This window comes from Argentina silus, assembly GCF_951799395.1.
Source record: "Argentina silus genome assembly, chromosome: 10".
NCBI lineage: Eukaryota > Metazoa > Chordata > Actinopteri > Argentiniformes > Argentinidae > Argentina > Argentina silus.
The window spans coordinates 11,010,700-11,030,408 of NC_139664.1; the positions used below are offsets into that span (position 1 = coordinate 11,010,700).

The 19,709-nt window shown below is 40.2% G+C and overlaps 1 protein-coding gene across 2 annotated transcripts; it reads left to right on the forward strand.

Moving 5' to 3' along the window:
* The first annotated feature begins 15,954 nt into the window (after positions 1-15,954).
* cbx3b (chromobox homolog 3b) lies at positions 15,955-19,185 on the forward strand. Of its 2 annotated transcripts, none has more exons than XM_083678203.1 (5): positions 15,955-16,304; positions 16,599-16,744; positions 16,933-17,098; positions 17,594-17,742; positions 17,906-19,185. In XM_083678203.1, exons 2-5 carry the CDS (start codon positions 16,605-16,607, stop codon positions 18,024-18,026), a joined length of 576 nt encoding a protein of 191 aa, XP_083534329.1. In that variant the 5' UTR covers positions 15,955-16,304; positions 16,599-16,604; the 3' UTR covers positions 18,027-19,185. The 2 variants fall into 2 exon arrangements, with proteins under 2 accessions (XP_083534329.1, XP_083534330.1); XM_083678204.1 differs by having other exon boundaries at positions 17,597-17,742.
* The last annotated feature ends 524 nt before the right edge of the window (positions 19,186-19,709 follow it).

Genomic DNA, 19,709 nt, shown 5'->3' on the forward strand with positions numbered 1-19,709 from the left:
TTTGGTGAAAATTGAGCTTTGCTTTGGAATCAAGCAAAGAAAGAGAATGAGTTAGAGTGAGAGAGAAGGAGAGGCCAGAGGTTGCTGCTCCCACACACACATACACACACACACACACACACACACACACACACACACACACACACACACACACACACACACACACACACACACAGACACACACACACACACACACACCCTGGAGGCCCCTCTCCCACCCCACTTCTCTACCCTGACACCCAGTCAGAAACTTTTCAAACATTACCAAAACAATGATGACTCACAACAGCAAAGAGGAGTCCAAGACAGGCAACTCTTGGTGGAGGAAGACACAAGTCAAAACAGCAACACAAGTCTAAAACTCAAAATCGCAATCATGCAAGGAAATGTCAGTGATAAGCCATTTGTGTATACAATATGACAACTTTGTTATTTTCCCACCCACTCATTGATGTTTGATACCAGATGATTGTCATTGAGTTGTGCTCCAACACAATACACTTGATTAAAAGTAAATCATGCAAGTATTACAACTTGATGCCCTCTGAATGACAGCACACATTAATCTAAATATGACATACATATTTTCATTTGGCTATTACTCTCCATCTGGTAACCCCCATTTTATTTAGATTAGAGTGTGCACACAACCAAAAAATGTAGATGTACAGACATGACATGCCTAGGTAAATACGATCTGGTCTGATTACTACATGAATAGAACCACACAGATGGCAGCAGATTCCATTCCAGTTGGCTTTTTTCCTATTTTAATCCCCTATTTTGTGTGGGCTATGGGCACACGAAAAGATATAAGTTCATGGTTGCTAAGGATTTGTTAAAGCTTTGATTGTGACGTTCAAATTCCTCATTGCCATTTCATTCTAAATACATGAAAAACAACATAAATGATGAAAATTCAGTTTAAACCACAGACTCTTATAAAAGTCATCAACTTAATAAGGTTGTTTCCTGTGGCTTGGAATTTAAAGAAACATGTTTCTTACAGTACTGTATTGCAACTCCCCTGCTACAGATGCAAGCAGGTGTCACTCAATACTTTCTTTATGTTCCACGTTTTTTAAGTTGAAAATATTTTAAATATTTCACTGATTTAACAAAGTGTCCGATTTGGAACAACATACCAGTAACTATGTTCTGAATATACATGGTCAGAACACTTTACAATTTATTTCGGGTTTACTCCCTCTAGTGGTGACCTACCATCGCTACCAACCAACACAACAGTATGGGCAATATCAGACATTTTAAATAAACACTCTAAAAAAGTGAAAACATAACTTCTACATGCTGAAACAACCATAACAATTGGGGCTGAGTAAAGATTGTATGTGGCTTACTCTTGTATGTGCAGTAGAGAATGCAGTGAGTGTATTCATGTTGTTTAAGAGAACGTACACTCTTATTAGTCATGCAAGGACACGAACAGTTTTGCAGAGAGAGAGAGAGCGGTAATGGAGAATTAGAGAGAGGGGGCGGAGCTCCTGCTCTGGCCCAATGCCGCTGATTGGATGGGAGACGGATGGAGGGGAGTTGGGGGGCGTTACAGAGGGGGACCCCTCTCTGCTGACAGCTGGGAACGCCCCTCCCTGATGACAGGCCAGAGCTGGATTCCTTCAATGAAAAGCCCTTTGATTGCTGGCAGGGGCTCCTCTAGTTTGGCTGAATGGCTGTCAGGTCTGTCAGAGTGATGGACGGGCGGGTATTTCACCCCTGATAGTAACAAGCCCCCTCGAGCGAGCCGCTAACTCTGAGAGAGCAGGACCTCTGCCAGTCAAGCTCTAACCCTGCTCAAACAGATGGAATCAACCAAAAGCAACAAGATGGAAAAAAGAGAAAACGTTAAAGTTAACCATCAAGTTGAAATTAGCAATAATAATAATGTAGTTTTCTGTTTTGAGGAAAGTGTATGAATAGAATATTTGCCATTCTCGAACCCAATAAAAAAAAATTCTAACCAAAATCGGTTCTAATTGTCTATTTGAAATCGAAAGGTTTTGTTCTGGATTTTACTGCTGAAATTCAAGTATTGCTTTTTGAACAGTAACATGAGTCATACTGTACAGTACATCAAAGACAAAAGCAGCAACAAAGTAAACAGAACTTCAGCCTTCTAGAGTTCAGTAACATTAGGAGTTACAATAATATATTTGGGTTCTGGGGAAATTCATACTGAATATTGAACATCATCAGTAACATATGAACATCATCAGTAACATATGAACATCATCAGTAACATATGAACATCATCAGTAACATATGAACATCATCAGTAACATATGAACATCATCAGTAACATATGAACATCATCAGTAACATATGAACATCATCAGTAACATATTGAACATCATCAGTAACATATGAACATCATCAGTAACATATGAACATCATCAGTAACATATGAACATCATCAGTAACATATGAACATCATCAGTAACATATGAACATCATCAGTAACATATGAACATCATCAGTAACATATGAACATCATCAGTAACATATGAACATCATCAGTAACATATGAACATCATCAGTAACATATGAACATCATCAGTAACATATGAACATCATCAGTAACATATTGAACATCATCAGTAACATATTGAACATCATCAGTAACATATGAACATCATCAGTAACATATGAACATCATCAGTAACATATGAACATCATCAGTAACATATGAACATCATCAGTAACATATGAACATCATCAGTAACATATGAACATCATCAGTAACATATGAACATCATCAGTAACATATGAACATCATCAGTAACATATGAACATCATCAGTAACATATGAACATCATCAGTAACATATTGAACATCATCAGTAACATATTGAACATCATCAGTAACATATGAACATCATCAGTAACATATTGAACATCATCAGTAACATATGAACATCATCAGTAACATATGAACATCATCAGTAACATATGAACATCATCAGTAACATATTGAACATCATCAGTAACATATGAACATCATCAGTAACATATGAACATCATCAGTAACATATTGAACATCATCAGTAACATATTGAACATCATCAGTAACATATGAACATCATCAGTAACATATTGAACATCATCAGTAACATATTGAACATCATCAGTAACATATGAACATCATCAGTAACATATTGAACATCATCAGTAACATATTGAACATCATCAGTAACATATGAACATCATCAGTAACATATTGAACATCATCAGTAACATATGAACATCATCAGTAACATATGAACATCATCAGTAACATATGAACATCATCAGTAACATATTGAACATCATCAGTAACATATGAACATCATCAGTAACATATGAACATCATCAGTAACATATTGAACATCATCAGTAACATATTGAACATCATCAGTAACATATGAACATCATCAGTAACATATTGAACATCATCAGTAACATATTGAACATCATCAGTAACATATGAACATCATCAGTAACATATGAACATCATCAGTAACATATGAACATCATCAGTAACATATGAACATCATCAGTAACATATGAACATCATCAGTAACATATTGAACATCATCAGTAACATATTGAACATCATCAGTAACATATGAACATCATCAGTAACATATGAACATCATCAGTAACATATGAACATCATCAGTAAGTTCATCAATCTAGGTAGAAAGTAGAAACCAAAGAAACCACTCATGTGAAATCCACAGCACTTCGTCAGAGTAATCTCCTCAGAGACATCTGCTCTTTTAGTAACAAGAACAAACATTAATATTCATGATAAGAACATGTACTGTTACAATCGGTTCAGAGTTTCTTTTGAATTTCAAACAATTCAACACTAAATCTACAGCCAGGCCAGATTTATTGTATTCTATCTCCCCTTGGGCCTGAGGCACTTGTCAAACACCTGATTCAACCACAAGATTGTTTGTGTGAATTTACTTTAATTGCACACAGTAAAGGGTTATAATTACAACATGCCTGTATCCTGGGTTGACTCTGGTGTAATTCACTATTGGACTATTGTACAGAATATCAGGAGTTACAGCCCCAAGGAGCACTGATTTGTACACAGCAGCACACTTTATATGTAAGTCATAACCATTCACACCAGTGTGACGTAGTGTACCAGAGGTCCAGGCCATCCACCCACACTGAGTGGCCCCTGTTTGGCTGCGAGCAGAAATTAGGTTGATAAACATTCCAAACATGTACGCCACACTCCAACCTCGGGTCAGTCAACAAAATAAAAAATAAAAATAATAAAAAGTGTTTCTCTCTTGCTCATGCACACACACACACACACACACACACACGTCCCTGCAAAAGTTATGCCCTCCGAAAGCTCTGAGTACCTCTATTTTTTTTATTAACTTTGACTCAGACCCCAGTGCCACCACATGAAACAACAGTAGCAGTCATGGCAGAGCTGCACACAGTGGTGGTCCTTCTGATTGGAGAGCATGGGCTGTGTGTTTGTGTGGGCATCGTGTCAACTCTGACCTCAGCACATCCAGGACTCATTGCCAACACCAAACAGGAAGTCTCTGTCCACCCCTGTCTCTATCACCTGTCAGCCATCCCTCAGATTGGAAAGTCACTCATACTTACATCAAACAAAACTGGGCCATGGTACAGATTAATCAAATGTACTCACAAGACAAGTTCGAAAAAATGACTGATATAAGCAAGAGTTGAGTTGGGATGTTCGAAAACAGGTCGCTTTTCTGTGATTCTTTAACATTTTAACTGTGTAGCCTATGATGTATTTTAGATTAATGAGTATCACAAAGAAACATTGAAAACATCTGTAAAAAGCAAGCACTGCTGACTGATGTGGTGGAGTTGACTGTTCTGTTTGTATCACAAAGAAATCTGTGAAGTGGAACTGAGCCCCTTTCCTGCCAGACAGAGCTTTGATCAGGAAGAGCCTTGGCTTGCATAGACGTTGTGTTGTGTTTGATTTCCTCTCTCCTCTGGCAGCTGACACACTGTTGTCATCACTCTGTGTCTGTATAACTGTGGGACCACCGCACTCAGGTCAGGGTTTCTGCTGGGTAACACTAGTCTGTCCTCTGGTCCCAGTGGTCTAATTAGAATACACACATATTCCATAATTGGCTGTTTGTTTTGTAGACTTGGCACCTCAATGAGTTGATTTATGTGTGTTTCACACATTTCTGTCAGAAAGCTCACTTGGAGGGGTTTGTTTGTGTGTGTGTGTGTGTGTGTGTGTGTGTGTGTGTGTGTGCGATCATTCAATCAGTCAAAGACATGCTGATCCAATGTTTTAAAAGTTTAAGGGTTAAACTTTAAAGTTACATTCTTGACCTAGGTCAAACAAGGAATGATAAACCAGCTGTCTGACTATCAAAGCTGAATTGATAAAGGAGCATAAGAAAATCAATGAAATGTTGCAAACATTCTCTACAAATGCAGTCTTTCCCTCCCTCATCTGGGGCTTAACAACTCTCTCTCACTTCAGCTGCCCCTGGTTAAGCCATTATCAAACCAGGGTGATTCATGGAAGATGGAGGGCAACCTCAGATCCTGCAAATAAATCTTTACATTCCTAACATAACAAAGCCATCGTGTGCGTTTATCAACTAAATCCCTGAGCAGTCATATTTTACCTTGTGTGTTGAAGGATTCCTGCTAAGACTGGGGGATGTCGTCTTCATTCTGGTCTGTATTTATCTCTCTCTATGTCAGACATGAAATCAGCACAGGAAAATCAAGGTAAAATCAGACCTAAATAGGTAATTCACTATTCTGAATGTTTCTATTTTTTTTGCAAAATGTACACCCCCTGAAACTTGAGGAAATAGATGTTTCCTCAACATAGCAAGACATTAGTAAATATGTCTTACTGGTAGCTAAACTAAATGAAGTGGCTCTTGTCCTCTCCTTCTCCACTCAGACTTGGATTTGTCTCAGGACTTTCTCAACATGGAACCTGACTCATTCACCACTCAGAGAAACAGGGGGATGGGAGGTGTGGAGGTATGAGAAACTCAAGACCCCACGGCAGCATAGCAGTCAGCCTTCACAAGCACTTAGCCTTATTTAAACATGTTGCAGTGTTGTTTACCATTGGCTCAATGTGAACAAAAGCAGGAGCCCTGGTGTCTCCTCACTAACAAGGTCCAGCTGAAAGCAAGGAGGGAAACACAAGCCGGTCTATGTCTGCCACTTCATTTCCTGGCTGGTGAGAGCCTGTTTCCTGTGCATCAGCCTAAACATGGCATCACACCGGGGGGAATTCGCAATGGAATCAATTGCACTTGTTCCTCTTAGAGTCCCTCCTCCCTCCTCCTCCCTCGACTCTTCCCTTACCCAAACTTGAATTCTCAGCTGCAAGCAATTTCTTTTGAGGACTCACTGAGTAACGGTTTCCAGATTGCCCCTTGATAGGTTCCAAATTGAAAAAGACATTTTGGAGAATGGACAATGTAAATCAATTTCAGGTTTTGTCAGGTCCAGGCAGTTTTTCAGGAGGAGGGTTTTTTCAGCGGTCAATGCCAATGAAAGCAAACTATGAAAACATATTTTCACACCAAGCAACCATTCCATTCCAAGTATGAAACTGTCCACTCCACCCCAAGGAAGAGGTATTGTACAGAAAAAAACAAGTTGAGGCTTGGGCAGAAATTATCTCAGAGTCTGGTGTGATGTCAAGATGGTGTCGTGGAGAATGGCTCCTCCCAAAGCAATTCACTATCAATCAATTACAGCTGTATGTGACAAATGAAATTTGATTTGATTTGAATATTATAACAATTAATTTCATTGATTTATTTGGCATCATAATTTAGCCATCTCCGCAATTAATTGGAAACATGTCCTAATGATTTTACGAGCTGTGATACGCATGTTAAAATAGACTAAACACATGTAGTGAATGCCAGCCCCCGCCTATAAAAAGATGTAAAATCATATCACCATTCCTTTTGCACATCAGTCAAATACTGTTCAATACATGCTCAGGCATCATTGAAATAGAAATGTATCATCATCTGATCTACAGTGACTCAGAGGAGAGTATTTTATCTCATGGCAATGATGTTTTTAATCATATCATTGTTAACATGAGCACACTAATAATCAGAGTGATAAAAATCAGAACATTGATCAGTAATGATGACAAGAAAAGGTGTTATTGATTATAATGGCTAAATAAGTCTAGTTTTGTTCTCCTATTCTCATTGTTAATACACATAAATAAAACCACTGTTACCAAACCCCTAGAATATACAACGTATTTGGCTCAACATTTTCTGTTATTATATAAATCATTGTTGCCAAGGCTTTTGAATTGTGAGTGACCTTAGGATTTGGAATGTTTTGGTTTGAAGTGTTGTTATTGCTATGATAGAAATAAATTCCTAGGAAACCTGGAATGTTGAATGTTTGGCTACATTGTTACAAATTCTGGACTTCAGTCTTTTTTGGACACCCTAGACTAAGCTGACTTTCCTGTCTCTCTGGTGAAATATTACAGCAGTTCATACACATTGGAACACATTTCATCAACTCTTGCCACCTCATTCTGAATCTAAGGTGTGAGGATGTTTGCCATTGACACCATTCAGCAGTTTATGCCTGATCTTCATCATTGGCAGAGGTGAGTGTGACAGTGTCAGTGAGTATGATCTTGATCTGGTTGACTCTCCCATTACTCTGCAGGAGTTCTACGATTCTGTTGGGAAGTCCACCAGGAGCTGGGATGAGACCCATGACATCATGAGGGAGTACTACAGCAAGCTGACTGGACAGTGGAAATAACTGAACGTGGACATCTGTGAGAAGGTGAAGAAGCTGGCTGAGCTTCAAGAAAGAAAGAAGCACTTGGTGAGCATCAGAGACCAGCTGGTGACCACAGTCAAGTGTGTGGAGAGGAGAGTGGTCCAGGCAAGAAGTGCCACTTTCAGACGGATAAAAGAGCTCAAGAGGGAATTGAATCACAAGACGCTCCTTGGTAACATTGTGGAGTAGATGCAGATGAAGAACCACAGGATGAAGAGGCTTCATAGGCAGCTAGCCATAAAGCTCTTAGAGCATTTAGCTGAGGGGGGGAAGGGAACACATGTCACTCTTAGGTACTGGCCAGGGTCAATTCTACACTGTGTGAGAGGGTGTGGAGGTTAAATGGCCACCGGTATTTACATCTGCCCCACTGCACTGATCTGTGATTTTACAGGTAAGTAAAAAAATATCATGACTTTTAGACACAAACAAACACAAGGTCTAAACAAAAACTTCAATTTGTTATTAATTATTAATTAATTCGAGTAATCCCTACAGAATTCAGGTAAGTATATTACATGGATAAATCATGTATAATTATGTAGACATACGGAACAATAAAGTTAATATACAAATACAATTATAATGTTGAATGAACAAGAAAAGTAAAATGAATTTTGTGCCTCCACATGAGTTCTGTATCTGATGAAACACACATTGGAAACACACAGACACACACACACACACACACACATTGGTCCTCCTTATTTATTGTTTTTGGATGTGTTGAGCATGAAGTCATTTCTCAACCCTGATACTACATGAAAGAGCAGTAGAGCACAGTTGGCTCAGGACTCGGATACTTGGTGTTGAAGTCCTTCTCGTCAACACTGCTATCTTTACTGTGGTGATACGATATTTCCACAAGATTAAATAGCCTAAGGCTGATCCTTTTTTGAGATGGGGGAGTATCTTACGTCTTATTCTAAACCTACAGTGTCTCTTGCTACAGCTTCAAATCCCAGCAATAATAAAGTGAAAGAAAAAGAGCAGTAAGTAAAAAGTCGACCACTGTGGCCTGTCTCTATCAATTAGCCAGCCTTCAGCAGGGTGTGTTCATGTCCCTTTGTTTGGAGTTCCAGCTGTGGGTCATTACTGGCAGAGCCAGCCTGAGGAGCTCCCTGCCAGATGGTTGACAGGCAGGCAGACAGGACTGAGAGGCTGGCAGGGGGAGAGGCTGCTCCGAGCACAACGTGGCTCTGGGTCTCTCTGTGAATGCTTAGTGTTATCGTGGCAGGAGTATAGCCATGACCAAATGAGAAGCTAAATCTGCCACAGAGGCCATAGAATAATCTGGGAATTTAGTTGGGTCCTCCCTGCTTTTTGCATGGTATGGGAAGCTTCTCAGGCCCAGGATGCAGGACCTATAGGACCCCCTGTGGTCCATATAGTGCATGCTTTCCAGCGATGTCGGCACGGTAAGTTTGATCCCAGACGGAGCAGCTCTTAGGCCCTGAGGGGGAGGCTCTGCACTAGGCAAACCATTGGAGCCCTGATTGGTTGTGGTACAGATTCAAAGTTCAAAGCACACAGCTGTGGGAGAGACACCCAGTGAAAGGTCAGGCAGACAGTCTTCGGTGGGTTCAGGTCCTCCATGCGATGAGGGAGGACAGCCAACAGCTGCACAGTGACAAAGGAGGCATACCAAGCCAGAGGTCCTCTCAACCACACAAAGACAACATGTCACATCTCTGTCCAGGCTGTCTCCATGTTGAGCAGCTCATTAAAAACTGACATCAAAAATGATTATATTTGTGTACACAAACTCACAAAATCATATGACAAAGATTTACCTGAATGTGTCTTTGCATAAATAAGAAGCTGCTGTGTGTGCATCTTGATATGTTACGGTGTGTTTCAAAAGCCGTGTGAGCTCAGAATTACAGAAATATGGCTTGATAACAAGGAGGGATGGCCAGTGCCCTGCAATAATTAGTGAGAACATTTGTGGTGACCTTGACTACATGGCCTGTATCCTGAGAGGATGACTATAATCACATGGAAAGGACCAGAAAGGTGGGTTCACTGAAGGGGGAAACAGTTGGGAAATACATCAGTCAAGAGGAAACTTATAAGCCTCATTTTGAGGTTATTTTGATATGAATTCATTTAGACGTCTCATGTGCTAAACTGTTAAGAGGTTCATGAATCATATGAGAAACACCAAGATCATGATCTCTATTTAATGTGGCTCTTGAACAAAGTACTCTATTTTTCCTTTTTCAAGTTGAGCCAATATAGTAGAGAGGGGAAAGAAATGTTGCTTGACTACAAGTCAAAGTAGCTGGGTTTACTCAAGTGCCTTCATGTTGACATGAGAGTATGAAGTCATTGTGTGAAATCAATGTCCCTCTCTTGTACATGACGTGTCCTGTCACAGTGGCTTAAATACACAACTTCATACAGTCAGTCATACTGTATGTCCATGCTCATTCTGAGAAATGGCAGTACAGGACTGTCCTAGGGGCTAAGTCCATCATTGTGATGAACTGAATAAAGAGAAATGTGTTCTGATTACTTTTTAGAATTAATGGTTTATTAATCAACAATCCACAAAAAGTATAATCTCACACTGAAGCTAAAGCATTTTATCCTATATGAAACAACTTTCCACTTAAGCTCCACCACTCTTTAATTCTGTTAGTATCTCTCTCTCTCTCTCTCTCTCTCTCTCTCTCTCTCCCCCTCTCTCTCTCTTGCTGTCATCTTGTCTTTCTCCCTATCCATTAAGACAAGACCAGGTCAAAAGAGTCACTCTCTTGGTTCTTTGGATGGTGATTGGCAGTTCTGAAAGGGAACACTTGATAGTGAGAGAGACCAGGATGGAGGGGGATGTGGCACAAAGACAGGCCACCACAAAGCAAACAACTCTCCGAGAACACTGCAGTGGAACATGACTGAATATGAGTAACCAATGGAGGGCAATCCATCAAGAAATCTAATGCCTGTGAGTAGTCGTGGTTCTTTCACAATCATGCAAGACCACTATTTATCAAGAACAAGATATTGTTTCAAAGGTGCTCACGCATGCTTAGTTAAACAATGACACCTAGTTGTTGGACCAAATCATACAGTACTATGTTAAAATGTGCACACTATTATGTTCAAAGTGTTTGCGAACACAGTCATGATTTATTCCTTTTTCATAATTTACAGTTTGCCAACCTACCAGTGACCCTGGAGTCACAAGATGGAGAGTACAGGCAGGGAAACTCTTTGGCACAGATTTTAGACCTCCCAGTTTCCTCACCCCTATACCCATACCCACACATCTCCCCCCCCCCCCCCCTCTCTCTCTCTCTCTCCCACTTTCCACACCATCCCATCACCTTGCCCCCTGCCAGCCTCTTTGACAGGTCCAAACAAAACAGGGCCTGTGAGCTGACTGACACATTCCTCCCTATGCTTGTGAAAGGACTTCATTTAACGTGCCTCACGTTCTGCTCTGCCTAACGCCCCGAGTCAACCAGCACCATCAGCCTCACAACCAAGCAGAACAAAATACCAGCATAGAGAAAGGGAGAAAAGCAGGCAAAGGGCAGGGGGATTGGCACTCAGAAAGAGTGGGAGAAAGGGAGAAGAGGAGAGGGAAAAATATTCTTTTCAGGTTCAAAGACACTCTTTCTCCTCCGCTCTCTGTCCATTCACTTGGTGCCGTTTTTGGCCTGGGGGGAGAGGGTCAGTTCTCATTGGTGTCATTCACCTGTCAATCAGACTGTCATAGGATCCAATGGGCCTCATGTTGCGGAGCGGAAACTACCCATCAGCCAAGAGGCATCTGGGATGAAATCACCACCTGTTAGTGCTGGGAACACAGCCACCACCACCATGGTCTAACACAATCTCAGCCACCAACACCATGGTCTAACACTAACTCAGTCATCACCATGGCCTATCTACGCTGTACTTGAGGAGTGAAGGGTTAATTCTCCAATTACTTCTAGATAAATTAAGTTTGTGGTAAAAACTGAAGGGTGTTTGCCGGTATATTTGCATAATGTGAACAAAAAAGGGGTTTTTCAATTGTACAACAGAGCTTTGCAATAATGCAAGAAAGGACAAAGGGGAACGAAAAAAATGAGAAAATGAACGTCTTTAATAATCCTTAGTCCTGTGACGTCAGTGAAATGAATACTGAGCAGATGCATTCCCACCACATAGGGTCATATCATGTGTAATTCCACAGACACAAAGGAGAGCAGCCCCCAGTCTCCCATGCAGGAGTATAGAATAACCCGGGAGAATGTTGCTGAGGGGTATACTCTAAGTGCTCTGAAACAGGAGACCGATTTCTGGAAGCAAACCCAGGTGGTCTGGTATCTTCCTAGCTCTCTCTGTTTTCTGTGAAATGTCCTTTTTCATTTGAGCTGTAGTTGGGAAAATAAAGAAGACCTATGTATATCTATAACAGAGCCCATATCGTAACAGTCATAGATTGATTCAGTATGTGAATGTGAATATGATACGAAGAGGGCTTGTGAAGTTGATAAAAGTGCTGAGTGGTCATGAATGCTGTTGACTGTAAAGCATCTCAGAGTTCTTAGCGTGCGTGCGTGGGTGAGCCACTGTATCCAGTTCAATAACAGACAGCTGTCATCAGGTGTCTGTTTAAATATTCCATAGGCAAGATAGCAGCAAGAATGATGACTGATTTAATGTCATCTGACACACTAAAGATAGAAATACTGACATTGGGGGATATGATTTGCTGTGTCTGTTTATAGTTAAGACAAGCAGATGAGGGAGGGGACACATCTTTCAAGATCTTTCTGCCATCCTGTATCATCATATCAAGACTTTTGAGACATTTCTCTGAAAAACTACTTGTATGAGAAATTACAAATGTCTGCAAATTTCACAAATAATGCAATTGCTTACATGTGGATACATTTATAGTACAAAATTAATATTAAGATTATTAATTATCATTATGTTCCTGACTGGTTAATGACTTTACTGTAAGTATTCAAAATGCCACCCAGAGCAAAAGGAGGCACTGTGTAGAAAATGCAATAAACCAAAAATGACTTGATATAAATCACATCCCGTTACGAGACCATTTCATGAATTGTGAAAGAATGAAACACTCTCTGAACAACCTAGAATCCATCTAGCCGAGTTTACGCTCTGGAAGAATAACAGGCCTGACACAAGCTCCCCACGCCTGGCCGTAACCTGAGAGCAGCCGGGTTGGAGTCGGGGAACGCCAGGGAGCCTGGGTGTGAAAAGGGCCCAGTCAGGCCCGGCTCGAGCCACACAGACCACCACTCTTCACCCAGCCTGCAGCAGAGAGCCCTACCCAGCGGGGTCCAGCCATCTGGACTCATTTCTAGGCTGACAGGGTCGCTCTTAGGGCTCTCTGTATGGAAGTGAGGTACATTCACAGCTAGAGGAATGTCTTTTTCCAAAAGAGGTTGAGCAGATTTAGGGGAGTGACTGTGCAAAATCGTCTATGATTTCATTCTGAACACTTGAGTACTTCATTTCATTAACATCTGTCTACCATTATAAGGGGGCTCTGGTCAGGCTGGGTAGATCACCTCAGGTACAGGATTAAATTACAATTATGAGCAATTATCAAAAGGGGACACATTTGAATCATTGCTGCATCAATGTCAGAGTTTTGCACAATGTCCACATCAGTTGCCTTCAATCAATAGTACTATCACAAAAACTATGCAACTATAATTGTTCACTCCCTGATCAGGCATGTCTACTTGGTGTTAGGAAACAGAGCCACATGGGTCATACTACAGGGGCAAGCCCAGACAGGATCTCTCTGAACCCATTCCTCACTGCCATTACAGCGCCTATGGTGACAACTCACCCCCATTAACAGACCAGTCACCATGGCAATGGTTACCAAAGCCCCTACTGGCCAGGTCCAGGGGTCAGAGGGTGTCAAAAGGTCATAGGGCAGCCAACACACGCTATGCTTCCCTCTGATGTTTTAGGGTGTGTTCAGAAGGGTGAAACATTCTGAATGTTCCAGATAGAAATGTAATGTATATAACAGACAAAATTCCTTTTTCTGCATGATAGAGAGGCATGGTCTGTTCAATACAATATTAATATCTGAATGTTATGTAACGCTACGTTGTACTCTGATGACTGGTCTGGTTCCAGTGTCACTTGAATACACCCTGATTACGACAGTGTCTGGGCTTTAAAGAAGTTTACTCTTAAACAAGATGTAACAAGTTTAACAGACTGTGCCAGAACCGTAAAACCAACTCTACTTAAAAAAACATTAACAGTCTACATGTATTATTCAATGTACAGCACAGTTCAAAACACCAAGGAAAAGTTTTATAGAGTATACAGAAGTTTGAGTAGCAAACGCCACATATTTGCAGTTTCAGCTACTGGAAACAAACAGTAGCTGAGTATGTAATTCATCACAAAGCACATCCTTCTATTGTATAGTAAGTCAGTGATTTACTAATAGTAAGCCACCAATTCTTGCTGTTTCACATCAAGACATCTTTTACAAATGGACAAAGTAGTTCTGGAGACAAAGTAGTTCAGTAGTAGGACTAAATGACCCAGAATTGATTAGCAACCTATCCTATGTGTGCTATGCTGTCCCCCCTGTCCCCTCCGAGACCATGATCAATGAGCTCACAAATAGGAGACAAACCACATTAATCTTGTACAGAAATGCCTGGTAGCCTTTCCACACCACTCTTAATCACATCCCCAGGGAATCTCAGGTGTATAGTGTATATGTATGCTCAGAAAGGAACACTGGGACATACACTGGGACACTGGGATACTGCAGTGCAGACAGTAATACTCTAGTCTATTACCTGAGAAATAGCCGAAGGCCATTCTTTGCTCCTGCCACAGGCCCGTATATTCCCTGGATTTTCATATCCTGAGAAGAGGTAGATTTTATGATAATGTACAACATCAGATGAACTGGACACCAGAGTCTCAGTACATGTGATTAATGTGATCAGATGCAACATTGCACCAGATATAAGCCTACAGTATGTGCCTTCGGCTTGTCTGCCCAAAGCTCAGCCATTATCAATTGCATTATGAATGGATACATAGCACATGCATATATTATCAGTTTTCTCTTTCTTCCTGAGTAGTTAAAAAAGAGTTTAAAACAAATCTGCTTGCAACTCCCCTCAGGTGGTTGAATACACAACAAACAGCGTCATCTAGTGGCATGTTATAAAATGGCAATACATTGTGAGTCCCCGGTGGCGAGCAGCAAATGTGTAGTAATGCCACCTAATTTGACCAATCAGTACATATTCCTGTTGTGATTGGTTTAAGAGGAACTGTCAATCAAAGCCTCTTGAGGTTTTGCGCTGTGAACTGCTTAGTACAACTTTGGAGGTCTTGGAGGAAAGTTCCTCTCCGTAAAAACACGGCATCTAGCTTTATCCGTCGTGCACCAATGGTGTTCTGTTTGCTCGATGACTATTCTATATGTTTTTGTTCCAACATAATCATCAATAATAATAATAATAATAATAATAATAATAATAATAATAATAATAATAATAACAAAAGTGTAACGTAATAATAATCATAATAATGATTATATATATATAAATCATTAGTATTATGCTAACAATGCTTATAATGGTTATAATAATGCTTAGCATAATAATTGGAAATAACAATAATAATAATAATAGTAATTATGTTATTATTATCAACATGATTACGCTATCATTGTTTACCTTTTTTTACTGTTTCGTGTTAATGTTATTGTCAACTTTTCCAAATAGAAAATAATCATGCTTGTTTATAAGTAAAGTAGGCCAGCTCTTTGATTATGATTTGTGTTACGAGATGAATTTATGTGAAATACCTACTCCCGAAACAAAATAGGCAAGTAGGCCTACATTGAATAGCCTATGAAAAAAAAATGTTTCAGTAGTTTGTCTCCCTATAAAGTCTTTTAATTAATTAATCTTTGCTGATGTAAGGCATTACTCGCCCTTATACATACTGTAGTATGAAAAATGTAAATAGATACATCTCTAATGTACCACAGATTAGGTCTGTGATTGGCTAATGCGCGCCGTTTTTGTCTCCTCCCGGTTTTCCTGACTTGACCTTTTCCCTTGGCAACCACTTCCTCTGAGCATCCACCTCCGCCATCTTTAATTTAACTCATTCATGAAAAGTTTTATGTAAACATACCGATTGTTGCATACGAATGCAACCAATAACGGATGCATTTCAATTAGTTTCTGTATCGACGACCAGCAAGGCAGGCTACATTGGGCTACAGCTATCATATTTCAGTCAAAGACAAAGTTGCATTGGAAGCGTTCGTCCTTATTATATAGTTATTATCGCCTTAACATTTTTAATAATAGCTTCCATCATAAAGCCTGTAACACATTCGTTGTAGGCTACTGTGAGTCGTCCAGCCCGTGTGTCAAGCAGTGAGCTGTCTTTGTCCAGTGTTGCAGCCTGATATAATTTCACCGGCTCGCGGTAAATAATTATTTGGGGAATAGATTGCTATTAGATAAACATTGTACCTAGGCAGCCGGTGGTGTGCGATTGCATATTAGGCATAGCCGCCTTTGACCAATGTGAGCAAATTAGAGGAGATGATTTTTACCGTATCACGCGATGCCAACATTCTGAATGAGATGTAGCGCACGTAATATTTTAATTTATGATGTCAGGTGAAAAAGAAAAACCGCCTAAAAACGGTCTCCTTTAGGCAGCTTTTGAAATGTTTCATATTGAAATCATATTACTAAATGTGTGCTTCTCCTGCAGGTTAGAATGAGAAAGAAACAGAATGTAAAACAGAGGAAGACAGAGGAGTCAACAGTCGTTCAGGAGTTTGTGGTGGAAAAAATCATCCTTCGAAGGGTGGCAGATGGAAGAGTGGAATATTTTCTCAAGTGGAAAGGCTTCACTGAGTAAGAAGAGCCTTTGAACCATAGAGATAGAACAGTGTTAGAATAGAGTGTCCTATATCTATGCTTTGAACAGTACAACGAACAGACTATATTATAGTGTATTAATAGTTTATTTTGGGTTTATTAAAACAATATCCTATGCCTAGCAGGTTACATACACATCCACACTGTTTTGTCTCTCTTTTTAGTGCTGATAATACCTGGGAACCTGAGGATAATTTGGACTGTCCTGAACTCATTGAAGAGTTTCTCAAAAACCTCCGCCTGTCTGGAGTGAAGGTGGAAGATATTGTCCAACCACTGGAGCCAGATATAGTCCCCAAAGAGGAATCAGCTGAGCAGGAGACTGAGATTGTGAGTATCAGATCTGTGTTGACAAACTGCACATCTAAATTAATCGATGTGTATGTATTGTTAGGATCAGTAATAGAATAAAAAAAATACATGAGAAGGCACAGCTCTTATGGCAAGAGTGATTCAGACTGATTGACGTAGGACCATGTAAGGAAACATTCTTATTCCAGATATTTTTCCAACCTTCCACGTGTCTCATTGTCACCTCGTAAATGTTTCCATGTCATGCACTGAGCTTCCACAAACGAGTTTAGAATTTTTAAAAGAGTTTTCACAAACCTTTTATTTAATAACTGATTTGCACAGTCTCATATCAAGGGTAATTTGGAGTACATTGATTACCTACCACGTCTCACTGCTCTCTTCTATCTTCCATAAATTAGTAACTGATCATAACAATAGTTTGTTGTCTTTCATGTTTTGGATGTCTTTCAGTCTGATCAATTGACATAGACGGTGATTGTGAGATAACTCTAACTTGGCCCTGCTGTGTAGCAGGCCTACAGTGAGCAGAGACACAATGACGTACAGGAGCCAGATGAACAGCAATCAGAGTCTCCTGCCGACCTCACCACTCTCCTTGAGCCTGAACGCATCATTGGCTCCACAGACAAACAAGGAGAGCTCATGTTTCTGGTGAAATGGTGAAGTAACTTGTTCCTCTTGACTTTTCTCTATCGTGACTGTGAAATGAAAACAGACTAGTGCGTAGCACCACATTCTAGAATCAGTTCTGTTAATGGTTTAATAATGTGGTATGGGGTTATGGTCTAACTCGCACTCTCTCTTCTTCATGTCACTTTCCAGGAAGAACTCAGACGAGGTAGCCCTGTTGTCAGCTCGTGAGGCCAGCTCTAGGTGTCCCCAGGTGGTCGTAGCGTTCTATGAACAGAAGCTGACCTGGCACTCTGGAGATGAGGACCAGTAAGGGGTGTGTGTGTACGGGAGCGTGGAGGTGAACTGACAAACAGCTGTAGGCAGCTCTTAGGGTTAGTTTACCCTCCACTGAGTACCCTCCTTGAGCTGACATTAAAGGCACAGTGGGTGAAATGATGTCCTGCTGCAGGTAGATTAATGAATTTTGGCAGGTGCAAAAACCTGCGGGGCTGGGTCTCTAAGTGCTTCCTGTGGTGCCCAATGAGGTTACTCTACCTTTGTGGAGTCGGCACGGTGGAGTCTTTTCACTAACCCTTATAATTTCTGTCCCAGTGTCCTCTTATAGCAAACTTTATCACTGTGGACATTTGTTTTTGTTGTTTGACTTAACATTATGTTGTAGAGACATATGTGGATACATTTGTACCATCTACCCTTCTGGCTATAAGAGCAAGTGGTAGATTTTGATCTTGGGCATTTTGGCCACAATGTGCTCGTCCTCTAGGGTCTGTCTGGTTGTGTAATATAGGATTATGTATGTTATAGATTATAGGAATAGATTATGTGCATTAGACTGAATAGATACTACTGTCAATCCAATAAGATACCTCCATGTACTCAGTTGGGTACAATCAATGATGTTGTAGACTTGTGTGAGATCCAGGATTGATAGACGTGTTACAATTACTAACAAATGTAGGAAAGTGTTGTATGAACTTAGATTTTGTAGTTTGTATAACCATGCATATGATTATGATAATATCTCCAATTCCAATGAGCTGCTCTTTACCAAATCATCGTCCTCCCTCCTGCCTTTGTCAGTGATAAGATAATTATTGAATTGTTCTGTCAAAAACATTTTCACAGATTGATGCCTTGCAAATGTGAATCAGCAAAGCCTATCATATCTGAATTAGAGCTAAAACTTTATATTTTGTATGATACAAATATTTGTGAGTACCTAACTCATATTCTATAGCACTTTAGATGATTGCCCTGTTGTCTAGGGCAGAGACTTCTATTAGCTATTCCGGCCTTTACACTGTTAAAGCCTGATTTTATAACTCCTTGTGACCCACACTGTAATGATTGTGCATCTCTTCCATGGCTGTAATGTTATGGGATAATGTGACCTCTTGTTCTCACCTGCTACTGAGTTACTGTAACTGTTGACCTTGGATCTGTGATGTGTCTGTTAATAAAGGTACCATGCCCCCTTCACTCTGGGTCCTATTATTGACTTGATATCACAGTGGATTCATATATCAAGAATGTGAATCAGTGTAAAATGCAAGATTGACATGAAATGTATTCCACCTTAAATTCACCCAAATTACAAAATCACATATTTGGTTTCTTACCCTGAAAGGAGTATATGGACATGGGTAAGGTACAAAATTTGATTGATTTTGTAATTTAGGTGAACTATTCCTTTAAGAGAGAAATATGTAACATGAATCACAAGCATAGAATCAGCAGATGTCAGACCTGTAAACAGTGACAGTGCAACAGTCTTTACAATACAGCAGGTCAGGAGTCACAGAACCTGCTACTACACGTGCAGGCTGTAATAATAAAGAACAGATCAACCAACACATGAGATTTTTTAGGTACATCCAGGTTGGTCTAACTGACCAAAAGCACAACAGAACAAAAGTCCCATGATGTAATCATAAACAATATGGTGCCTGGTAAAAGGTCTGATTTTTATTGAAACATCAGCGAGAGGAAAGAG

Coding starts and splice junctions, on each gene's coding strand:
- cbx3b (XM_083678203.1), top strand. CDS start 16,605: ATGAGAAAGAAACAGAATGTAAAACAGAGGAAGACAGAGGAGTCAACA. Junction 16,745..16,932: donor AAGTGGAAAGGCTTCACTGA/GTAAGAAGAGCC, acceptor CTCTCTTTTTAG/TGCTGATAATACCTGGGAAC. Junction 17,099..17,593: donor CTGAGCAGGAGACTGAGATT/GTGAGTATCAGA, acceptor CCTGCTGTGTAG/CAGGCCTACAGTGAGCAGAG.